Genomic DNA, 26,643 nt, shown 5'->3' with positions numbered 1-26,643 from the left:
CTAAGTCTGTCCTCAATGCCTATACCCTTTATGTACTGAGATGCTAGGTCTGTCCTCAATGCCTATACCCTTTATGTACTGAGATGCTAAGTCTGTCCTCAATGCCTATACCCTTTATGTACTGAGATGCTAAGTCTGTCCTCAATGCCTATACCCTTTATGTACTGAGATGCTAAGTCTGTCCTCAATGCCTATACTCTTTATGTACTGAGATGCTAACTCTGTCCTCAATGCCTATACTCTTTATGTACTGAGATGCTAACTCTGTCCTCAATGCCTATACCCTTTATGTACTGAGATGCTAAGTCTGTCCTCAATGCCTATACCCTTTATGTACTGAGATGCTAAGTCTGTCCTCAATGCCTATACCCTTTATGTACTGAGATGCTAAGTCTGTCCTCAATGCCTATACTCCTTTATGCTACTGAGATGCTAACTCTGTCCTCAATGCCTATACCCTTTATGTACTGAGATGCTAACTCTGTCCTCAATGCCTATACCCTTTATGTACTGAGATGCTAACTCTGTCCTCAATGCCTATACTCTTTATGTACTGAGATGCTAACTCTGTCCTCAATGCCTATACCCTTTATGTACTGAGATGCTAAGTCTGTCCTCAATGCCTATACTCCTTTATGTACTGAGATGCTAACGTCTGTCCTCAATGCCTATACCCCTTTATGTACTGAGATGCTAAGCTCTGTCCTCAATGCCTATACCTCTTTATGTACTGAGATGCTAACTCTGTCCTCAATGCCTATACCCTTTATGTACTGAGATGCTAACTCTGTCCTCAATGCCTATACTCTTTATGTACTGAGATGCTAACTCTGTCCTCAATGCCTATAGCCTTTATGTACTAAGATGCTAACTCTGTCCTCAATGCCTATACACTTTATGTACTGAGATGCTAAGTCTGTCCTCAATGCCTATACTCTTTATGTACTGAGATGCTAAGTCTGTCCTCAATGCCTATACTCTTTATGTACTGAGATGCTAGGTCTGTCCTCAATGCCTATACCCTTTATGTACTGAGATGCTAACTCTGTCCTCAATGCCTATACTCTTTATGTACTGAGATGCTAACTCTGTCCTCAATGCCTATACTCTTTATGTACTGAGATGCTAACTCTGTCCTCAATGCCTATACTCTTTATGTACTGAGATGCTAACTCTGTCCTCAATGCCTATACCCTTTATGTACTGAGATGCTAACTCTGTCCTCAATGCCTATACCCTTTATGTACTGAGATGCTAAGTCTGTCCTCAATGCCTATACCGTTTATGTACTGAGATGCTAAGTCTGTCCTCAATGCCTATACTCTTTATGTACTGAGATGCTAAGTCTGTCCTCAATGCCTATACTCTTTATGTACTGAGATGCTAACTCTGTCCTCAATGCCTATACTCTTTATGTACTGAGATGCTAAGTCTGTCCTCAATGCCTATACCCTTTATGTACTGAGATGCTAACTCTGTCCTCAATGCCTATACTCTTTATGTACTGAGATGCTAACTCTGTCCTCAATGCCTATAGCCTTTATGTACTAAGATGCTAACTCTGTCCTCAATGCCTATACTCTTTATGTACTGAGATGCTAAGTCTGTCCTCAATGCCTATACTCTTTATGTACTGAGATGCTAAGTCTGTCCTCAATGCCTATACTCTTTATGTACTGAGATGCTAGGTCTGTCCTCAATGCCTATACCCTTTATGTACTGAGATGCTAACTCTGTCCTCAATGCCTATACTCTTTATGTACTGAGATGCTAACTCTGTCCTCAATGCCTATACTCTTTATGTACTGAGATGCTAACTCTGTCCTCAATGCCTATACCCTTTATGTACTGAGATGCTAACTCTGTCCTCAATGCCTATACCCTTTATGTACTGAGATGCTAACTCTGTCCTCAATGCCTATACCCTTTATGTACTGAGATGCTAAGTCTGTCCTCAATGCCTATACTCTTTATGTACTGAGATGCTAAGTCCGTCCTCAATGCCTATACTCTTTATGTACTGAGATGCTAACTCTGTCCTCAATGCCTATACTCTTTATGTACTGAGATGCTAAGTCTGTCCTCAATGCCTATACCCTTTATGTACTGAGATGCTAACTCTGTCCTCAATGCCTATACTCTTTATGTACTGAGATGCTAACTCTGTCCTCAATGCCTATACCATTTATGTACTGAGATGCTAAGTCTGTCCTCAATGCCTATACTCTTTATGTACTAAGATGCTAAGTCTGTCCTCAATGCCTATACTCTTTATGTACTGAGATGCTAAGTCTGTCCTCAATGCATATACTCTTTATGTACTGAGATGCTAACTCTGTCCTCAATGCCTATACCCTTTATGTACTGAGATGCTAACTCTGTCCTCAATGCCTATACTCTTTATGTACTGAGATGCTAACTCTGTCCTCAATGCCTATACCCTTTATGTACTGAGATGCTAACTCTGTCCTCAATGCCTATACCCTTTATGTACTGAGATGCTAACTCTGTCCTCAATGCATATACTCTTTATGTACTGAGATGCTAGGTCTGTCCTCAATGCCTATACTCTTTATGTACTGAGATGCTAACTCTGTCCTCAATGCCTATACCCTTTATGTACTGAGATGCTAACTCTGTCCTCAATGCCTATACTCTTTATGTACTGAGATGCTAAGTCTGTCCTCAATTCCTATACTCTTTATGTACTGAGATGCTAACTCTGTCCTCAATGCCTATACCCTTTATGTACTTAGATGCTAACTCTGTCCTCAATGCCTATACTCTTTATGTACTGAGATGCTAACTCTGTCCTCAATGCCTATACCCTTTATGTACTGAGATGCTAGGTCTGTCCTCAATGCCTATACTCTTTATGTATTGAGATGCTAAGTCTGTCCTCAATGCCTATACCCTTTATGTACTGAGATGCTAGGTCTGTCCTCAATGCCTATACCCTTTATGTACTGAGATGCTAGGTCTGTCCTCAATGCCTATACCCTTTATGTACTGAGATGCTAAGTCTGTCCTCAATGCCTATACCCTTTATGTACTGAGATGCTAAGTCTGTCCTCAATGCCTATACTCTTTATGTACTGAGATGCTAAGTCTGTCCTCAATGCCTATACTCTTTATGTACTGAGATGCTAACTCTGTCCTCAATGCCTATACTCTTTATGTACTGAGATGCTAAGTCTGTCCTCAATGCCTATACTCTTTATGTACTGAGATGCTAAGTCCTGTCCTCAATGCCTATACTCTTTATGTACTGAGATGCTAACTCTGTCCTCAATGCCTATACTCTTTATGTACTGAGATGCTAAGTCTGTCCTCAATGCCTATACACTTTATGTACTGAGATGCTAACTCTGTCCTCAATGCCTATACTCTTTATGTACTGAGATGCTAACTCTGTCCTCAATGCCTATACCATTTATGTACTGAGATGCTAAGTCTGTCCTCAATGCCTATACCCTTTATGTACTGAGATGCTAACTCTGTCCTCAATGCCTATACCCTTTATGTACTGAGATGCTAACTCTGTCCTCAATGCCTATACCCTTTATGTACTGAGATGCTAAGTCTGTCCTCAATGCCTATACTCTTTATGTACTGAGATGCTAAGTCTGTCCTCAATGCCTATACTCTTTATGTACTGAGATGCTAACTCTGTCCTCAATGCCTATACTCTTTATGTACTGAGATGCTAAGTCTGTCCTCAATGCCTATACCCTTTATGTACTGAGATGCTAACTCTGTCCTCAATGCCTATACTCTTTATGTACTGAGATGCTAACTCTGTCCTCAATGCCTATACCATTTATGTACTGAGATGCTAAGTCTGTCCTCAATGCCTATACTCTTTATGTACTAAGATGCTAAGTCTGTCCTCAATGCCTATACTCTTTATGTACTGAGATGCTAAGTCTGTCCTCAATGCCTATACTCTTTATGTACTGAGATGCTAACTCTGTCCTCAATGCCTATACCCTTTATGTACTGAGATGCTAACTCTGTCCTCAATGCCTATACTCTTTATGTACTGAGATGCTAACTCTGTCCTCAATGCCTATACCCTTTATGTACTGAGATGCTAAGTCTGTCCTCAATTCCTATACTCTTTATGTACTGAGATGCTAACTCTGTCCTCAATGCCTATACCCTTTATGTACTTAGATGCTAACTCTGTCCTCAATGCCTATACTCTTTATGTACTGAGATGCTAACTCTGTCCTCAATGCCTATACCCTTTATGTACTGAGATGCTACGTCTGTCCTCAATGCCTATACTCTTTATGTATTGAGATGCTAAGTCTGTCCTCAATGCCTATACCCTTTATGTACTGAGATGCTAGGTCTGTCCTCAATGCCTATACACTTTATGTACTGAGATGCTAGGTCTGTCCTCAATGCCTATACCCTTTATGTACTGAGATGCTAAGTCTGTCCTCAATGCCTATACCCTTTATGTACTGAGATGCTAAGTCTGTCCTCAATGCCTATACTCTTTATGTACTGAGATGCTAAGTCTGTCCTCAATGCCTATACTCTTTATGTACTGAGATGCTAACTCTGTCCTCAATGCCTATACCCTTTATGTACTGAGATGCTAAGTCTGTCCTCAATGCCTATGCTCTTTATGTACTGAGATGCCAAGTCTGTCCTCAATGCCTATACCCTTTATGTACTGAGATGCTAAGTCTGTCCTCAATGCCTATACCCTTTATGTACTGAGATGCTAAGTCTGTCCTCAATGCCTATACCCTTTATGTACTGATATGCTAAGTCTGTCCTCAATGCCTATACCCTTTATGTACTGAGATGCTAAGTCTGTTCTCAATGCCTATACCCTTTATGTACTGAGATGCTAAGTCTGTCCTCAATGCCTATATCCTTTATGTACTGAGATGCTAACTCTGTCCTCAATGCCTATGCTCTTTATGTACTGAGATGCTAAGTCTGTCCTCAATGCCTATACTCTTTATGTACTGAGATGCTAACTCTGTCCTCAATGCCTATACCCTTTATGTACTGAGATGCTAAGTCTGTCCTCAATGCCTATGCTCTTTATGTACTGAGATGCTAAGTCTGTCCTCAATGCCTATATCCTTTATGTATTGAGATGCTAACTCTGTCCTCAATGCCTATACTCTTTATGTACTGAGATGCTAGGTCTGTCCTCAATGCCTATACTCTTTATGTACTGAGATGCTAACTCTGTCCTCAATGCCTATACTCTTTATGTACTGAGATGCTAACTCTGTCCTCAATGCCTATACCCTTTATGTACTGAGATGCTAACTCTGTCCTCAATGCCTATACCCTTTATGTACTGAGATGCTAAGTCTGTCCTCAATGCCTATACCCTTTATGTACTGAGATGCTAAGTCTGTCCTCAATGCCTATACTCTTTATGTACTGAGATGCTAAGTCTGTCCTCAATGCCTATACTCTTTATGTACTGAGATGCTAACTCTGTCCTCAATGCCTATACTCTTTATGTATTGAGATGCTAAGTCTGTCCTCAATGCCTATACCCTTTATGTACTGAGATGCTAACTCTGTCCTCAATGCCTATACTCTTTATGTACTGAGATGCTAACTCTGTCCTCAATGCCTATAGCCTTTATGTACTAAGATGCTAACTCTGTCCTCAATGCCTATACTCTTTATGTACTGAGATGCTAAGTCTGTCCTCAATGCCTATACTCTTTATGTACTGAGATGCTAAGTCTGTCCTCAATGCCTATACTCTTTATGTACTGAGATGCTAGGTCTGTCCTCAATGCCTATACCCTTTATGTACTGAGATGCTAACTCTGTCCTCAATGCCTATACTCTTTATGTACTGAGATGCTAACTCTGTCCTCAATGCCTATACTCTTTATGTACTGAGATGCTAACTCTGTCCTCAATGCCTATACCCTTTATGTACTGAGATGCTAACTCTGTCCTCAATGCCTATACCCTTTATGTACTGAGATGCTAACTCTGTCCTCAATGCCTATACCCTTTATGTACTGAGATGCTAAGTCTGTCCTCAATGCCTATACTCTTTATGTACTGAGATGCTAAGTCCGTCCTCAATGCCTATACTCTTTATGTACTGAGATGCTAACTCTGTCCTCAATGCCTATACTCTTTATGTACTGAGATGCTAAGTCTGTCCTCAATGCCTATACCCTTTATGTACTGAGATGCTAACTCTGTCCTCAATGCCTATACTCTTTATGTACTGAGATGCTAACTCTGTCCTCAATGCCTATACCATTTATGTACTGAGATGCTAAGTCTGTCCTCAATGCCTATACTCTTTATGTACTAAGATGCTAAGTCTGTCCTCAATGCCTATACTCTTTATGTACTAAGATGCTAAGTCTGTCCTCAATGCCTATACTCTTTATGTACTGAGATGCTAACTCTGTCCTCAATGCCTATACCCTTTATGTACTGAGATGCTAACTCTGTCCTCAATGCCTATACTCTTTATGTACTGAGATGCTAACTCTGTCCTCAATGCCTATACCCTTTATGTACTGAGATGCTAAATCTGTCCTCAATGCCTATACCCTTTATGTACTGAGATGCTAACTCTGTCCTCAATGCATATACTCTTTATGTACTGAGATGCTAGGTCTGTCCTCAATGCCTATACTCTTTATGTACTGAGATGCTAACTCTGTCCTCAATGCCTATACCCTTTATGTACTGAGATGCTAACTCTGTCCTCAATGCCTATACTCTTTATGTACTGAGATGCTAAGTCTGTCCTCAATTCCTATACTCTTTATGTACTGAGATGCTAACTCTGTCCTCAATGCCTATACCCTTTATGTACTTAGATGCTAACTCTGTCCTCAATGCCTATACTCTTTATGTACTGAGATGCTAACTCTGTCCTCAATGCCTATACCCTTTATGTACTGAGATGCTAGGTCTCTCCTCAATGCCTATACTCTTTATGTATTGAGATGCTAAGTCTGTCCTCAATGCCTATACCCTTTATGTACTGAGATGCTAGGTCTGTCCTCAATGCCTATACCCTTTATGTACTGAGATGCTAGGTCTGTCCTCAATGCCTATACCCTTTATGTACTGAGATGCTAAGTCTGTCCTCAATGCCTATACCCTTTATGTACTGAGATGCTAAGTCTGTCCTCAATGCCTATACTCTTTATGTACTGAGATGCTAAGTCTGTCCTCAATGCCTATACTCTTTATGTACTGAGATGCTAACTCTGTCCTCAATGCCTATACTCTTTATGTACTGAGATGCTAAGTCTGTCCTCAATGCCTTTACTCTTTATGTACTGAGATGCTAACTCTGTCCTCAATGCCTATACTCTTTATGTACTGAGATGCTAAGTCTGTCCTCAATGCCTATACTCTTTATGTTCTGAGATGCTAAGTCCGTCCTCAATGCCTATACTCTTTATATACTGAGATGCTAACTCTGTCCTCAATGCCTATACTCTTTATGTACTGAGATGCTAAGTCTGTCCTCAATGCCTATACCCTTTATGTACTGAGATGCTAACTCTGTCCTCAATGCCTATACTCTTTATGTACTGAGATGCTAACTCTGTCCTCAATGCCTATACCATTTATGTACTGAGATGCTAACTCTGTCCTCAATGCCTATACCCTTTATGTACTGAGATGCTAACTCTGTCCTCAATGCCTATACCCTTTATGTACTGAGATGCTAACTCTGTCCTCAATGCCTATACCCTTTATGTACTGAGATGCTAAGTCTGTCCTCAATGCCTATACCCTTTATGTACTTAGATGCTAACTCTGTCCTCAATGCCTATACTCTTTATGTACTGAGATGCTAACTCTGTCCTCAATGCCTATACCCTTTATGTACTGAGATGCTAGGTCTGTCCTCAATGCCTATACTCTTTATGTATTGAGATGCTAAGTCTGTCCTCAATGCCTATACCCTTTATGTACTGAGATGCTAGGTCTGTCCTCAATGCCTATACCCTTTATGTACTGAGATGCTAGGTCTGTCCTCAATGCCTATACCCTTTATGTACTGAGATGCTAAGTCTGTCCTCAATGCCTATACCCTTTATGTACTGAGATGCTAAGTCTGTCCTCAATGCCTATACTCTTTATGTACTGAGATGCTAAGTCTGTCCTCAATGCCTATACTCTTTATGTACTGAGATGCTAACTCTGTCCTCAATGCCTATACTCTTTATGTACTGAGATGCTAAGTCTGTCCTCAATGCCTATACTCTTTATGTACTGAGATGCTAACTCTGTCCTCAATGCCTATACTCTTTATGTACTGAGATGCTAAGTCTGTCCTCAATGCCTATACTCTTTATGTACTGAGATGCTAAGTCCGTCCTCAATGCCTATACTCTTTATGTACTGAGATGCTAACTCTGTCCTCAATGCCTATACTCTTTATGTACTGAGATGCTAAGTCTGTCCTCAATGCCTATATCTTTATGTACTGAGATGCTAACTCTGTCCTCAATGCCTATACTCTTTATGTACTGAGATGCTAACTCTGTCCTCAATGCCTATACCATTTATGTACTGAGATGCTAAGTCTGTCCTCAATGCCTATACCCTTTATGTACTGAGATGCTAACTCTGTCCTCAATGCCTATACCCTTTATGTACTGAGATGCTAACTCTGTCCTCAATGCCTATACCCTTTATGTACTGAGATGCTAAGTCTGTCCTCAATGCCTATACTCTTTATGTACTGAGATGCTAAGTCCGTCCTCAATGCCTATACTCTTTATGTACTGAGATGCTACCTCTGTCCTCAATGCCTATACTCTTTATGTACTGAGATGCTAAGTCTGTCCTCAATGCCTATACCCTTTATGTACTGAGATGCTAACTCTGTCCTCAATGCCTATACTCTTTATGTACTGAGATGCTAACTCTGTCCTCAATGCCTATACAATTTATGTACTGAGATGCTAAGTCTGTCCTCAATGCCTATACTCTTTATGTACTAAGATGCTAAGTCTGTCCTCAATGCCTATACTCTTTATGTACTGAGATGCTAAGTCTGTCCTCAATGCCTATACTCTTTATGTACTGAGATGCTAACTCTGTCCTCAATGCCTATACCCTTTATGTACTGAGATGCTAACTCTGTCCTCAATGCCTATACTCTTTATGTACTGAGATGCTAACTCTGTCCTCAATGCCTATACCCTTTATGTACTGAGATGCTAACTCTGTCCTCAATGCCTATACCCTTTATGTACTGAGATGCTAACTCTGTCCTCAATGCCTATACTCTTTATGTACTGAGATGCTAGGTCTGTCCTCAATGCCTATACTCTTTATGTACTGAGATGCTAACTCTGTCCTCAATGCCTATACCCTTTATGTACTGAGATGCTAACTCTGTCCTCAATGCCTATACTCTTTATGTACTGAGATGCTAAGTCTGTCCTCAATTCCTATACTCTTTATGTACTGAGATGCTAACTCTGTCCTCAATGCCTATACCCTTTATGTACTTAGATGCTAACTCTGTCCTCAATGCCTATACTCTTTATGTACTGAGATGCTAACTCTGTCCTCAATGCCTATACCCTTTATGTACTGAGATGCTAGGTCTGTCCTCAATGCCTATACTCTTTATGTATTGAGATGCTAAGTCTGTCCTCAATGCCTATACCCTTTATGTACTGAGATGCTAGGTCTGTCCTCAATGCCTATACACTTTATGTACTGAGATGCTAGGTCTGTCCTCAATGCCTATACCCTTTATGTACTGAGATGCTAAGTCTGTCCTCAATGCCTATACCCTTTATGTACTGAGATGCTAAGTCTGTCCTCAATGCCTATACTCTTTATGTACTGAGATGCTAAGTCTGTCCTCAATGCCTATACTCTTTATGTACTGAGATGCTAACTCTGTCCTCAATGCCTATACCCTTTATGTACTGAGATGCTAAGTCTGTCCTCAATGCCTATGCTCTTTATGTACTGAGATGCTAAGTCTGTCCTCAATGCCTATACCCTTTATGTACTGAGATGCTAAGTCTGTCCTCAATGCCTATACCCTTTATGTACTGAGATGCTAAGTCTGTCCTCAATGCCTATACCCTTTATGTACTGATATGCTAAGTCTGTCCTCAATGCCTATACCCTTTATGTACTGAGATGCTAAGTCTGTTCTCAATGCCTATACCCTTTATGTACTGAGATGCTAAGTCTGTCCTCAATGCCTATATCCTTTATGTACTGAGATGCTAACTCTGTCCTCAATGCCTATGCTCTTTATGTACTGAGATGCTAAGTCTGTCCTCAATGCCTATACTCTTTATGTACTGAGATGCTAACTCTGTCCTCAATGCCTATACCCTTTATGTACTGAGATGCTAAGTCTGTCCTCAATGCCTATGCTCTTTATGTACTGAGATGCTAAGTCTGTCCTCAATGCCTATATCCTTTATGTATTGAGATGCTAACTCTGTCCTCAATGCCTATGCTCTTTATGTACTGAGATGCTAAGTCTGTCCTCAATGCCTATACTCTTTATGTACTGAGATGCTAACTCTGTCCTCAATGCCTATACCCTTTATGTACTGAGATGCTAAGTCTGTCCTCAATGCCTATACCCTTTATGTACTGAGATGCTAAGTCTGTCCTCAATGCCTATACCCTTTATGTACTGAGATGCTAAGTCTGTCCTCAATGCCTATACCCTTTATGTACTGAGATGCTAACTAAATATACAGGAAATATTAAAGGGATTTGAAGATTAAAATGAAAGGATCACTCAGTACAGTAGAATTGCATAATTAACAAGTGCATAATAAAAAGACAATACAATAGCACTTTGGCCCCTATTTCTTAATGTGCGGATGGACATGATCTGCTATAGCGAACCATGTCCGCTGCACATCAATAAATGCTGATAACATACGCTGTCGGCATTTATCATTGCACCAGCAGTTATTGTGAACTGCTGGTGCAATACCGCCCCCTTCGATCGAGTTGATTTCTATCCGCCGCCTCAGACCAGGCTGACAGGTTATCGAGCAGCGCTCTTTAGACTGCTGCTTCATAATTTGTGTTTCTGGTGAACCTGAAGGCTCGGAGCTTGCTAAATAGACCCCTTACTCTGAATTTCAAATAAGCAGTAGATACTCTCCTATTTCCCGGCCCCTTGTATCATGTGACAGACACCAGCCAATCACAGACTAGTATATGTATACCCATATGTATACCCTGTGAGCTTGTGCACATGCTCAGTAGGATTTTGCTCCCCAGAAAGTGTGCATATAAAAAGACTGAGCAAAATGTGATAATGGAAGCAAACAGCTAGATTTATTGTTGGGCGGTAGCCGTCAAAACCAGCGTTAGAGGCTCCTAATGCTGGTTTTGGGCTACCGCCGGTATTTGGAGTCAGCCAGGAAAGGGTCTAACGCTCACTTTCCAGCCGTGACTTTTCCATACCGCAGATCCCCCTACGCCATTTGCGTATCCTATCTTTTCAATGGGATCTTTCTAACGCCGGTATTTAGAGTCGTGGCTGAAGTGAGAGTTAGAAATCTAACGACAAAACTCCAGCCGCAGAAAAAAGTCAGTAGTTAAGAGCTTTCTGGGCTAACGCCGGTTCATAAAGCTCTTAACTACTGTGGTCTAAAGTACACTAACACCCATAAACTACCTATGTACCCCTAAACCGAGGTCCCCCCACATCGCCGCCACTCTATTAAAATTTTTTATCCCCTAATCTGCCAACCGCACACCGCTGCCACCTACATTATCCCTATGAACCCCTAATCTGCTGCCCCTAACACCGCCGACCCCTATATTATATTTATTAACCCCTAATCTGCCCCCCCTCAACGTCGCCTCCACCTGCCTACACTTATTAACCCCTAATCTGCCGAGCGGACCGCACCGCTACTATAATAAAGTTATTAACCCCTAAGCCGCCTCACTCCCGCCTCAATAACCCTATAATAAATAGTATTAACCCCTAATCTGCCCTCCCTAACATCGCCGACACCTAACTTCAAGTATTAACCCCTAATCTGCCGATCGGAGCTCACCGCTACTCTAATAAATTTTTTAACCCCTAAAGCTAAGTCTAACCCTAACCCTAACACCCCCCTAAGTTAAATATAATTTTATTCTAACAAAATAAATTAACTGTTATTAAATAAATTATTCCTATTTAAATCTAAATACTTACCTGTAAAATAAACCCTAATATAGCTACAATATAAATTATAATTATATTATAGCTATTTTAGGATTAATATTTATTTTACAGGCAACTTTGTATTTATTTTAACCAGTTACAATAGCTATTAAATAGTTAAGAACTATTTAATAGCTAAAATAGTTAAAATAAGTACAAAATTACCTGTAAAATAAATCCTAACCTAAGTTACAATTAAACCTAACACTACACTATCAATAAATTAATTAAATAAAATACCTACAATTATCTACAATTAAACCTAACACTACACTATCAATAAATTAATTAAATACAATATCTACAAATAAATACAATGAAATAAACTAACTAAAGTACAAAAAATAAAAAAGAACTGTTACAAAAAATAAAAAAAATATTTACAAACATTATAAAAATATAACAACAATTTTAAACTAATTACACCTACTCTAAGCCCCCTAATAAAATAACAAAGCCCCCCAAAATAAAAAAAATGCCCTACCCTATTCTAAATTAAAAAAGTTCAAAGCTCTTTTACCTTACCAGCCCTTAAAAGGGCCCTTTGTTGGGCATGCCCCAAAGAATTCAGCTCTTTTGCCTGTAAAAGAAAAATACAACCCCCCCCCAACATTAAAACCAACCACCCACATACCCCTAATCTAACCCAAACCCCCCTTAAATAAACCTAACACTAAGCCCCTGAAGATCTTCCTACCTTATCTTCACCATACCAGGTTCACCGATCCGTCCTCCGAAGTCTTCATCCAAGCCTCGGAAGTGTTGATCCAAGCCCAAGCGTGGGGCTGAAGAGTGATGTCCATCCTCGGGCTGAAGTCTGGATCCAAGCGGCGGCTGAAGAAATCCATCATCGGGCTGAAGTCGGAAGTCCATCATCGGGATGAAGTCTTCTATCAAGCAGCATCTTCAATCTTCTTTCTTCCGGAGCGGAGCGGAGCCATCTTCTTCCCAGCCGACGCGGATCCATCCTCTTCTAACGACGCCTACTAGCCGAATGACGGTTCCTTTAAATTACGTCATCCAAGATGGCGTCCGTCGAATTCCGATTGGCTGATAGGATTCTATCAGCCAATCGGAATTAAGGTAGGAAAATTCTGATTGGCTGATGGAATCAGCCAATCAGATTCAAGTTCAATCCGATTGGCTGATCCGATCAGCCAATCAGATTGAGCTCGCATTCTATTGGCTGTTCCGATCAGCCAATAGAATGCGAGCTCAATCTGATTGGCTGATTCCATCAGCCAATCAGAATTTTCCTACCTTAATTCCGATTGGCTGATAGAATCCTATCTGCCAATCGGAATTCGACGGACGCCATCTTGGATGACATCATTTAAAGGAACCGTCATTCGGCTAGTAGGCGTCGTTAGAAGAGGATGGATCCGCGTCAGCTGGGAAGAAGATGGCTCTGCTCCGGAAGAAAGAAGATTGAAGATGCTGCTTGATAGATGACTTCATCCCTATGATGGACTTCCGACTTCAGCCCGATGATGGATTTCTTCAGCCGCCGCTTGGATCCAGACTTCAGCCCGAGGATGGACGTCACTCTTCAGCCCCCCGCTTGGGCTTGGATCAACACTTCCGAGGCTTGGATCAAGACTTCCGAGGACGGATCGGTGAACCTGGCATGGTGAAGATAAGGTAGGAAGATCTTCAGGGGCTTAGTGTTAGGTTTATTTAAGGGGGGGTTTAGGTTAGATTAGGGGTATGTGGGTGGTGGGTTGTAATGTTGGGGGGGGGTATTGTATGTTTTTTTTTTACAGGCAAAAGAGCTGAATTCTTTGGGGCATGCCCCACAAAGGGCCCTTTTCAGGGCTGGTAAGGTAAAAGAGCTTTGAACTTTTTTAATTTTAGAATAGGGTAGGGCATTTTTTTATTTTGGGGGGCTTTGTTATTTTATTAGGGGGCTTAGAGTAGGTGTAATTAATTTAAAATTGTTGTTATATTTTTCTAATGTTTGTAAATATTTTTTTATTTTTTGTAACTTAGTTCTTTTTTATTTTTTGTACTTTAGTTAGTTTATTTAATTGTAGTTATTTGTAGGTTTTGTATTTAATTAATTTATTGATAGTGTAGTGTTAGGTTTAATTGTACATAAGTGTAGGTATTTTATTTAATTAATTTATTGATAGTGTAGTGTTAGGTTTAATTGTAACTTAGGTTAGGATTTATTTTACAGGTAATTTTGTTATTATTTTAACTATTTTAGCTATTAAATAGTTATTAACTATTTAATAGCTATTGTACCTGGTTAAAATAATTACAAAGTTGCCTGTAAAGTAAATATAAATCCTAAAATAGCTACAATATAATTATAATTTATATTGTAGCTATATTAGGGTTTATTTTACAGGTAAGTATTTAGCTTTAAATAGGAATAATTCATTTAATAAGAGTTAATTTATTTCGTTAGATTTAAATTATATTTAACTTAGGGGGGTGTTAGGGTTAGGGTTAGACTTAGCTTTAGGGGTTAATACATTTATTATAGTAGCGGCGAGCTCCGGTCGGCAGATTAGGGGTTAATAATTGGTTAGGTGTCGGCGATGTTAGGGAGGGCAGATTAGGGGTTAATACTATTTATTATAGGGTTAGTGAGGCGGGAGTGAGGCGGATTAGGGGTTAATAACTTTATTATAGTAGCGGTGAGATGCGGTCGGCAGATTAGGGGTTAATAAGTGTAGGTAGGTAGCGGCGACGTTGGGGGCGGCAGATTAGGGGTTAATAAATATAATATAGGGGTCGGCGGTGTTAGGGGCAGCAGATTAGGGGTACATAGGGATAATGTAGGTGGCGGCGCTGTACGGAGCGGAAGATTAGGAGTTAAAAATAATATGCAGGGGTCAGCGATAGCGGGGTCTGCAGATTAGGGGTTAATAAGTGTAAGGTTAGGGGTGTTTAGACTCGGGGTACATGTTAGAGTGTTAGGTGCAGACGTAGGAAGTGTTTCCCCATAGGAAACAATGGGGCTGCGTTAGGAGCTGAACGCGGCTTTTTTGCAGGTGTTAGGTTTTTTTTCAGCTCAAACAGCCCCATTGTTTTCTATGGGGGAATCGTGCACAAGCACGTTTTTGAAGCTGGCCGCGTCCGTAAGCACAGCTGGTATCGAGAGTTGCAGTGGCGTTAAATTATGCTCTACGCTCCCTTTTTGGAGCCTAACGCACTGAAAACCCAGCCATTCTGTGAACTCTAAATACCAGCGGTATTTAAAAGGTGCGGGGGAAAAAAAGCACGTGTAGCTAACGCACCCCTTTGGCCGCAAAACTCTAAATCTAGGCGTCAGTGTCTTAAAACTGCTGCTCAATCTGACTCATAAAATGTTTATTTTGACTTGAGTGTCCCTTTAAACGTTCATGATTTAGAGAGAGCATACAATTTGTTTCAAAACCTTTTCCAATTTATTTCTACTATTTGTAAATGTGCTTCTTTCTGTTCATGTCTTTTGTTGCAACCTAGCTCCAGCCTATGAGTGTATACTGAGGCTCAGGAGGGGGCACGTGTGTATTATCTAGTGTAATGCTTGGGGATGAATATATTTTACATTTCATTAGTAGTTTTAAAAGATTCAGAGGCCGATTATCTAAAAATCGCCATGATGGGGAGAAATCGTATGGTAGTCCTCGCATGGGCGACTTGCACTGATTTCTCTAAGGGGCTATCGTGAGCTGAATTACATAGGACGTAAGGAATCAATTTATAATAAAAATATAAAGAACTAATTCTACCATTTACATTAAAGGGACAGGAAAGACAAAATGTTTCCGTTCATGATTTAGATAAAACACACATTTCAAATTCACTTCTATTATCAATTTTGCTTTATTCTCTTGGTATCCTTTCTTAAAGGAGCAGCAATGCATTACTGGGAACTTGCTGAACAAATAGGTAAGCTAATCACAACAGGCATAATTGTGCTGACACCAATTAGCAGCCAGTTCCCAGCACCTGAGCCTATCTAGATATGCTTTTCAACAAAGTATACCAAGAGAATGAAGCAAATTAGATACAAGAAATGTTAGAAAATTGTTTAAAAATTGTATTTCTTCTAAGGAAATTTAATTCTCACTAAAAATCCATATGATATTGTAATTACATGTATATGTATGTATGCATCTGTTTGTCTATCTATCTATCTATCTATCTATCTATCTATCTATCTATCTGTCTATTTATCTGCCTGTATTGCAAAAGCTCTCTTTACATAGGTCACATAACGGTAGATACAAGATACTTGCCCTTCTCCCTGTAAATCTGAGTGTTGTACAGAGGGACACATTACTAATATGAATGTGTATAATACAAGGGGGGTTTCAGAAGGAGCACGTACCATTTAATATCTTGATATTTTTGTATCTTCCTTGTAGGTAAAGAAAAAGTAATTGTGGTGGTAGATGATCTGGATGACAGTGGTCCTGGTGTAAAAAACAGAATCCTACAAGATCAGACAAATATTAGGGATCAGGCCAGAGATATTTTCCTGTTCAGCACAGCAGATAAGCAGAACAGATCTGTGATGGAAAAAAAGCTTGAAGACATAAAGTATATCCTGAGACCGACCCATTACATACCTCCCAGTGACATCAGTACCCCTAGAAACAGCGCCAGTAGAAATGGTAAGTGAACAGGCTGGGGTTTGGGCATTTGTATTATTATTATCAATATATATAAATCAGACAACAATATATTTTCTGTTTTTATTTTGTTCACAAATTAAAAGGTTGAGAAATAAAACAATACATTTTGTAATAGATGTAGGTTTAATTGTAATCATAAAGGAAAAAAGGTAATCAGCTGCACTGGCGGTTATAATAAAAATCCAAAATTTATTAGTTCAGTTTAAAAACAAGGTACAAGCAGGCTAGGCAGACAGAACTTCCTAACATGTTTCGTGCCAAACACGGCACTTAATCATAGGACAGGTGTTCAAGGTATGGCCCCTTCCTTTTAAAGGGGCGATACCCAATAGTATGCTATGTACAATTTAAAAAGACAGTACTTAAAAAACCTATGCACTAAAGAGGAGGGAGAGGGAGACATATGCAAATGCAAGAGGAAAGAGCATTAGAATAGAGCATATGCAGGGGTTCAAACATGATATAAATCACCCAATAGTGTAGTTCATTAATTAATACGTAAATAAGTAAGTAAATAAATACAAAGTGAATTACATTAAATAATGAATTATACCTGAAAGCAGTGAGACTGCTATTATTTAAACTTAACAAAAAGTTTTCTTAGAACAACATAGGTGATAATAATAATGAAATAATATAAATACACTGTAGGGCTTACTGTGGCATGTGTATTAGCTATGCTACTTTTGATGCATGCATATGTGCATATGAGAAAAGAAATCATAATCATATGAAAAAGTATTTTGATAAATGGATCATCAATCAAAAGCCTATTACAGTATAATTCAGATTGGGATACAAAATTGTACATGCATGACTCCTTGGTAATACTTAAAATGTTGAATATACCAAAACCATTCATTTAGAGTAAGTAATATGCACTCCCAACATGAAATGCTGTACATCAAAATAGATAAAAACTAAGCAGAATTAAGGGAAGCCACTTATTCGAAGTAGTAAGACATGTCCCACTCTCTATTTAAGCCAGAGGGAGTTACAGTTTTGAGTTTATGTATCCAATATAACTCACGTTTCTGTAATAATTTACATTTGTTCCCCCCTCTAATTGGAGCTTCTATTTTGTCTATCACTGTGACAGTTATCAAGGCCTCATGAGTGAAGTGTACTTGATTAAAGTGTCTCGCCACAGCAGAATCTTTGTTATAATTCTTGGTGTCGTTGATGTGCTCCCTGACTCTAGATCTGAGTTCCCTCGTCGTTTGTCCGACGTATTGAAGGGAGCACATGCTACATTCAAGTAAATAAACAATAAATTCACTTCTGCAGTTGGCATAAAAGTTGACCATGAAATTTTCCCTAGTTACAAAGCTGGAAAAGCTATTACTTTGTCTAATGACACCACAAGTGATGCAGGACCTTGCTCCACACTTAAAAGTGCCTTTTTTCCTTAGCCAATTAGCGGCTTGTTTTCTATTACTGGTAACCATACTAGGGGCCAGTCTGGTTGCTAGGGTAGGTGGTTTTTTAGAGACGAATTTACAGGACTCAGAGATATTACACAAAAGTTCATCACTATTCAAAATATGGAGATTATTTTTCAAAATTTTACAAATATCGTAAAATTGTTTGGAATATTCTGTAGAGAATACCACAGAATCTCCATTGAATTTGCTCTTCTCCTTTTTACGACCAATAACTTCTGATTGTTTTTTATCCCTGACACTATCAAATGATTTCTGTAGTTCTTTTTCTGAATAGCCCCTCATTTTAAGCCTATTAGTAAGATCCACTGACTGGGTATAGAAATTACTATCAGAATTAGTATTCCTCCTCATACGAATATATTGAGCTCTCGGAATGGAGCGGATAAGATGGGGAGGGTGACATGACTTAGCATGGAGTATGGTGTTCCCTGCTGTGGGCTTGCGAAAAGTATCGGTTAGTATGGTACCCGTCTCAGTATCACCAGTTAATATTAAATCCAAAAAGCACGTTTTATATGGATCTATTTGTCCCGTAAATTTAAGGTTCAACTGATTATCATTAAGATAGTTTAGAAAATTGTTGAAATCTAGCGGGTCTTGTACTATAAAGATCAAGTCATCGATAAATCTCATGTATTTAATTATTGAGTCTGCAAAAGGATTTAGAGTGGTGTAAAGATACATGTCTTCCCACCATGCAACAGATAGGTTGGCAAACGAGGGGGCAAACTTAGCCCCCATCGCCGTGCCACATACCTGTAAAAAATAAATGCCATCAAACATAAAGAAATTGTGTTTGAGTAAAAATTCCACGATTTCACAGAAAAAAATGATAAATTCAACAGAATATTGTGTCCTGGAGGTTAAGGCATATTGTAATGCCTTAATCCCCAAAGCATGTGGGATACTTGAATATAATGCTGTAGCATCAACAGTTACCCAACTGAAACCTTTGCACCACCTGGTATTTTCAAGATAGCTAATGAGGTGTGTTGAATCCCTCAAATAGCTGTTCAAATCCTGAACAAGGGGCTGCAGAATTGAGTCCACCCATTCAGACAATGGCTCAAACATTGAGCCAATCCCCGAGATGATGGGTCTCCCCGGGGGACATTGAATATCTTTGTGTGTTTTAGGCACATGATGAAATATAGGGGTGATTGGGTGTGTGGGAATCAATGACTCTGCTTGTTCTTCTGAAAAGATATTTAGTGCAATGCCTTGTTCAATTAAATGGCGTAGCTTAGATTTAAATACAGTAGTGGGGTTACTCTCTAGTCTTCTGTACGTGTTGGCATCAGCCAGTTGGCGTTTTGCTTCCTCAATGTAGTAGTCCTTATCAAGGACCACTACATTGCCACCCTTATCTGACGCCCTGATAACTATGTTATCATTTGTTTGTAATTTTTGAAGGGCTATTTGTTCAGCTCTTGTAAGATTAGAATGTACTATACGTTGTCTAGCAGTGGTCTCTAATTCTAGTAATTCTTTCTGTACCTTTTTCTGAAAAAGATTGATTGCATGACCCCTAGCAAAAAATGCTCTTTCCTCTTGCATTTGCATATGTCTCCCTCTCCCTCCTCTTTAGTGCTTAGGTTTTTTAAGTACTGTCTTTTTAAATTGTACATAGCATACTATTGGGTATCGCCCCTTTAAAAGGAAGGGGCCATACCTTGAACACCTGTCCTATGATTAAGTGCCGTGTTTGGCACGAAACATGTTAGGAAGTTCTGTCTGCCTAGCCTGCTTGTACCTTGTTTTTAAACTGAACTAATAAATTTTGGATTTTTATTATAACCGCCAGTGCAGCTGATTACCTTTTTTCCTTTGTACTTTTGCGGCGGAACCGGCCGCATTTTCGGCTTGCACCCCCTGTGGCTCTACACCTATTGCCTTCCCCCTGTGACTTCCGGTGGCGTCTACAGCCAGCAACGGACTGGAGCGGCAGTTTTCTATGGATTTAATTGTAATCATGTGGCATCAATTTCGTGTCTTGTGCATTTGTAATTATGATTGTTTTAGCCTCAAGAATTGTGTAAAATAGTATGTTATTGAATTTCCTTGTGTGACTGTTTCCTTTTAAAAAGAAAAGAATCACAAAACAGAAATAACAGAAATATGTATCAATATTTACTCTGTAGGGGAATATATTGGCTGATAAAATTAACACATTATGGGGCCCATTTATCAAGCTCGCCAGAAATACCGGTTATGAAGCAGCGGTCTAAAGACCGCTGCCCCATAACCTGTCCGCCTGCTATGAGGAGGCGGACAGACATCACCGCAAATCAACCCAATCCAATACGATTGGGTTGATTGACACCCCCTGCTAGCAGCCGATTCACAAGAGCTGCTGGTGCAATGCTGAATGCGGAGAGCGTATTGCTCTCCGCATTCAGCGATGTCTGTCGGACATGATCCGCTGATCGGATCATGTCCGACAGACAGATGATAAATAGGCCCCTATGGGTCAGATTACAAGTGGAGCGGTATTTAACACTTCCACTCACACACTAACTCCGCTAGAAGTAAGCTTTTTGCGTGTGGCAGGTAGCGCTCTTATTGCAAGTTGAAAGTAAAACGTTTTTGCTTGTGTGCTAACCGAAAGTTAGAATATTGTGACCGCCTTAACGTATTACCCCATATAAGTTAATGGAGCAAAAAAAGTGAAAAAAAACTCCCTACTCAAGCACAAACCCGATAACATATTCTCAAGTGCATTAACGAAACATAAAAATATAAATATTTCACATTCCAATGTTCTTTTCATAGCAGAATAGGTTCTATATATATATATATATATATATATATATATATATATATATATATATATATATATATATATATATATATGATGGTATTTTGGTACAATATATATCTATCTATATATATATATACATATATATATATATATATATATATATATATATAAAATGATCAAATAGCAGAGTATTGCAGTATGCAGTGATACCTTTTTAATTGGACTAACATAATATTTCAAAGACAAGCTTTCGAGAGTTTTCCTCTCTTCCTCAGGTCTGAAGCAAATATATATACATACATGATTATATATAGGTATAGATATATAAGGATATAAAGGAATATCTATTTATAAATACATATAACATATTCTGCTATGTGAAGAACATTGGTATGTGAAATATTTACAGTAACTACATAGTATAACACTTTTTTTTATAAAAGAATATTGCATAAATATGATTTACCATGTTTTCATCTACTTGACTGCTCCAATGCTTATCCCTTTGACTGCCTTTTTTCCTCGAGCCCTTATAACTTTTTTGTTACTGATTTTTATTAAATGATGTTCGTATGAGTGTAACTGTACTTTTCAGTGTATTTTTTGATGCATTTTGTGACCATTTTTTGTTTTGCGAAACAGTTAACCAGAGCTGTGAGGTTGCTCTATCCCAACATGAATTAACTTCAATTGCGCTCAAGCGATCGCATTTACTTTAAAATTAAAATATGAGCGCTACATCTGACACGTGCAAACAGCCGCAAGAACCCAATATTGCTTGTGAGCAACTGGTAGCGCAACACTTGTAAACTAGCCCTTTATCTTAATAAAATGAAGAGCATTTTCAGACAAGATTTAAATGATTTCCCTGCCTGAGTGCAGGTGATGTTGTTACAGCGGGCGATGAGCTGAGCAGCCCAAGAAGGGAAATACTTAAAGCTACACTGAACCCAAATTTTTTCTTTTGTAATTCAGATAGAACATGCAATTGTAAGCAACTTTCTAATTTACTCCTATTATCAATGTTTCTTCATTCTCTTGCTATCTTTATATGAAAAATAAGGCATCTAAGCTTTTTTCTTGGTTCAGTACTCTGGATAGCAATTTTTGATTGGTGGATGAATTTATCCACCAATCAGCAAGGACAACCTAGGTTGTTCACCAAAAATGGGCCGACATCTAAACTTACATTCTTGCATTTCAAATAAAGATACCAAGAGAATAAAGAACATTTGATAATAGGAGTAAATTAGAAAGTTGCTTAAAATTTCATGCTCTATCTGAATCATGAAAGAAAAAATTTGCGTTCAGTGTCCCTTTAATATATGTTCTTGAGGGCTGGAACTGAGAATCCCTGACCCAGACAGCTTTGTCTCCCCCTAAACCAGTGGTGTATGGATTTATTTATAACTAGGAAAGAGAAATCATTTTGTTTACTTCCTTTTACCTTTTTTTAAACTGATGTAAAATATCTTATTAACGTTTTATATTAAGGGTCTTGTAGCCTAAGTTAATATCAGCCAGTTATACTATTTTAACTATGTGATATACAAAGCGATAACAGACAACAGAGGTGATTTGTTTCTTTTTAAATGAGAGGATGGTATCTCTTTAGGTTATTTGAATTTTATACCCCCAGGAGTCATTGCCTCACTTAGTACCAACACCGGACACCCATAGTATTGCTGCATTGTCTTTGTAATCACATTATTTCACATTTTATATATATCATTTTTTGCTTGAAACTTTCAAATATTGTTTATGTGTAAAAGTTAAACTGATTTATTTAAAATCTAACAAGTGTATGTGTTTGTTCTTATTGGTCAGTTTACGATAAGCAGAACTCACATCACTATTGGTAGCTATAATTTATTTTAAATCTCATTTTCCAAAAGATATTTATTTAAGGGTAAACATTTAAACATAATCATCTTTAATAACATCTTGTTTTATGTTTATTTTTACAGATCGTTCAATAGATTGGTTGCTTGCTGTAAGTATTTATATGTGGTTATTCTGCCCCTGTATCATAAACACAAGAAACACCACACACACAACCTCCATAATACACAGCAGGTGTTTAACATAGGAGATTTATATTTACCTGTCAGCTATGTAACTTTTAAAATGTCATGGGCTCTTAAAGGTCCCTAGGACCTCCACTGAAGCAGTCTAGTAAGACATGTGACCCTTATTTAATATCATGCACGTGCATGACCAGGTGGCTATCATATAATCAGCATGGTACCTGATGGAGCTAAATGCGTAACAAGTGAAATCTTGGAGGTAGGAAAGCCCCTCTCTTAACTCTCACAAGAGATATTGTTTCCTACCATCCAAATAGGGAGTTTAATCTCTTTACAAGAGATATTGTTTCCTACCATCCAAATAGGGAGTTTAATCTCCTCATAGCATAAAGTGGTCACCTGTCAGTAAAAGTAATAAACAGCAGCATTAAATGGACACTAAAACTAAAATGATTCAGACAGAGCAGCAATTTTTTACAACTTTCCACATTACTTCCTGTGACGTACAACCTCTCCTGATCAGACTGCGCAGGCAAAGCTGTGACTGAGATGAATGGGTTAACAAAACACTTTCTAAACTATTTTATCTCCAGAAAGTACAAAAACAACTTTTATCATCACCCTCTATCTGCATCTATAACTGCAAATGCTGCTACCACAAATGAGTCATTTATCCCCAAATACACAGATTAAAACCCAAAAACCCAGTTAATATTACTAGCCTCTTTAAGTAACGTGGTTCAAATATTAGACAAAGGATTATTTATTGAAAGAAAATGAATAGGTACATTTATATAAAAAGGAGAAATAACAGAAACCTGTAACTTTAACCATAATCTTATAGTCTTCTGTTTCCAGGGAAATGGAATTAGGAAATGGCCAGATACACTGTTATGCACAGTTTCCAATGTAAAATGACAAACTTATATTGTTGCAATCAAAGTTATATACTCTTCTCTGATATCAGATATCTTGACCAAACCTCCTTCTTGAGTGGGCCCAGTAAGTACCCAAAACTCTCCCTTATGACCTGTCATAAAGCTCTGAATCCCTGGCTGAAGTTATAGAACACCTTATAACTTCTGTTATGTACATCTAGTTCATATACGCAGATAGAAAATCCCTCTGTGATGTCATGAGGATTATTTTGATAAAAACATGTCCAGAAGAAGAGGTGTCTGAAAGGCCTAATATTCATAAAAGATTATTCTGATTTTATCCAAACAATAACCCTTAATTGACCTCAGGCCAGTGCCTGGATATAGACAGTGTGTTTTATCACACTCTGTGTTTACCGGTTGGGGCAATAAAATGACTCAAGCTTACAAACGATTTATGATGGAGTTCTGGTTTATCTAAGAAAAGAACCCCACAATAACAGTTCTTTCTAAAAAAAAAAAAAAAAAAATTATTAAGCACATAAGCTAAAACGTTAACCCCTTACAATTAAAATCATGAGACCTTATTGGCACTTTCATTATCAAAGTATTCCCAGTCTTTTTCTATACACACTTTCTGAGGCACCAGCTACTACTGAGCATGTGCAAGACTTTAAGGTGTATATGTATATGGATTTGTTATTGACTGATGGCTATCACATGATACAGTTATATACACACTTGCTGAGGCACCAGCTACTACTGAGCATGTGCAAGTGTTCACAGTGTATAGGTATATGGATTTGTAATTGGGTGATGGCTATCACATGATAGAGGGGGTAAGGAAAATGGAAGTAACTGAAATTTGTCAGAAAAAAAATCTGCTGCTCATTAGAAATTCAGACTAAGGTCCAAATCATCAAAAGCGCTCTGCTCAGGCGAGATAATCTAAAATGTCCCTCAACGAATTTTAGAAACACAAACTTACCTGAGAGGTGTTTATCTCACTATGGGCTAGACTACAAGTGGTTTATTACGGGTGTTTGTGTGTGTTAGCAGTAGTTAGTAGTAGCGTGTGTAGGTTTTTCTTCTGCGCTCTCCATTGCCCTCTATGGAGAGAATATGTTAAAGCAGTTGCAATATTTCAAAGTCCTTTGGTTAGCGTGCATTGGGTTTCGTTCACACGAAAAAGTTTTACTTCCAACTTGTAATGCTAGCGCAATCCAAAGTGCATTAAAGGATTACTTCTAGTGAACTTTGCTCTCGAGCAGGAGCGCCCCTTGTAATCTAGCCCATATTCTCAACAAGGGTCTGAAATAGTCTAGCAGCTAAAGGATGAAATACTTTTATTGGTAAATAATGGCAAAAAGAAATTCATGTAGAAAATTACTGTTGTAATTTAATTTTTTATTGTATGCTTAGTTTAAAAGTACAACAACCTATGAGTGTGTTCCTTTTGTGTTGCTAAGAATAGGTATAAACAACTTGTAAAGTTATTGCTTAAAAAAGCTCTTGTGATGTAAACACTATAGGATTTTATAAAACACTCGCATGGATCCAGCTGATAAGATTTAAATTAAAGCACATACTGCAGTATAATATGGAAGTCTGCCTCTGTCATTCTGCTGACAAATCTCAGCAAGTATAGCATGAAAGAGATACTTTATTCACAACAGGAACATGAGTTTTATTTAAAAAAAACTAAACTAAATTACAATATAAAATACTCTTCTTTAGATCACACAAAGAAAAAAGTTGATCACAATGTCCCTTTAAGTAATTTAAGATTGTAAAGATATAGGGGTAGATTTATTTAAAGTCGAGCACACATGATTTGCTGTAGCGAATCGTGTCTGCTCAACCTCACTAAATACTGACAGCACACGCTGTCTGCATTTAACATTGCACAGGCATTTCTAGTGAAATTTTATACACTAAACTAAAAGAGAGAAAGTTACACCAAAATATGGTGTAACACAAAAGACCAGGATATCATGCAAACACTTTATAATATCAAAAAAATAATACAAATGGATATCCAAAAACTGTGCAATTTATTTAAACATAATTCCATATACTACAAAAGCCACTAGATGAGTAGTGAGCTTATGAAATATGAAATACAGTAATAAAATACTAAAAAACTGACACACACACAAAGGACAAACAGACAAATCACATGGGCCCCACACGCAGTTCCTAAATATAACCTAAGCTGGCTGTAATCAGTCCAGTATGTCAAACTGAAAGTTCAAAGGCAAACTTCATGCACATGTAGATGAAATGAATGTGAATTAAACACATAAATTATATCCAATGAATGAAGGATGACGGTAGACCACTATATGCAGTGTGGAAATATGGATGATAGATGAATAAACAATGTAGGATAATGATGATAACAGATTGCCCAGCTTGCTTAGGTAAATATATCAGGCTTGCAAACATTCACAGCAACCAGTATAAGTGGCAATTCACAATCAGAAGTGTGCGGGGTAAGATGTGAGAAAGTTCTATTTTAGGGCGAGTGTCTTCCAATGCAAAACGAAACCATGAAAGTATACGGCAGTTCATACCACACTCACAGCCCTTTACAAACGATCACTCATGCGATCCTCTGAAATGTACTCACAACACCTCCACACTAAGAACATCGTCTCTCGGACCGGCAAATACTGGAAAGGTCCCACTGG

General features: G+C 38.5%; 1 protein-coding gene across 1 annotated transcript in view; it reads left to right on the top strand.

Moving 5' to 3' along the window:
* LOC128641606 (uncharacterized) overlaps positions 1 to 26,643 on the top strand; it is a 70,548-nt gene that overhangs the window by 30,524 nt on the left and 13,381 nt on the right. Inside the window, exons 3-4 of the mRNA XM_053694144.1 lie at positions 16,570 to 16,818; positions 23,013 to 23,038. Of these exons, the coding sequence (XP_053550119.1) occupies positions 16,570 to 16,818; positions 23,013 to 23,038 (275 nt within the window). The remainder of the gene's footprint in view (positions 1 to 16,569; positions 16,819 to 23,012; positions 23,039 to 26,643) is intronic.

This window comes from Bombina bombina, chromosome 11 (genome assembly GCF_027579735.1).
Source record: "Bombina bombina isolate aBomBom1 chromosome 11, aBomBom1.pri, whole genome shotgun sequence".
Taxonomy (NCBI): Eukaryota; Metazoa; Chordata; class Amphibia; order Anura; family Bombinatoridae; genus Bombina; species Bombina bombina.
This window is presented reverse-complemented; position numbering and strand designations above follow the sequence as displayed.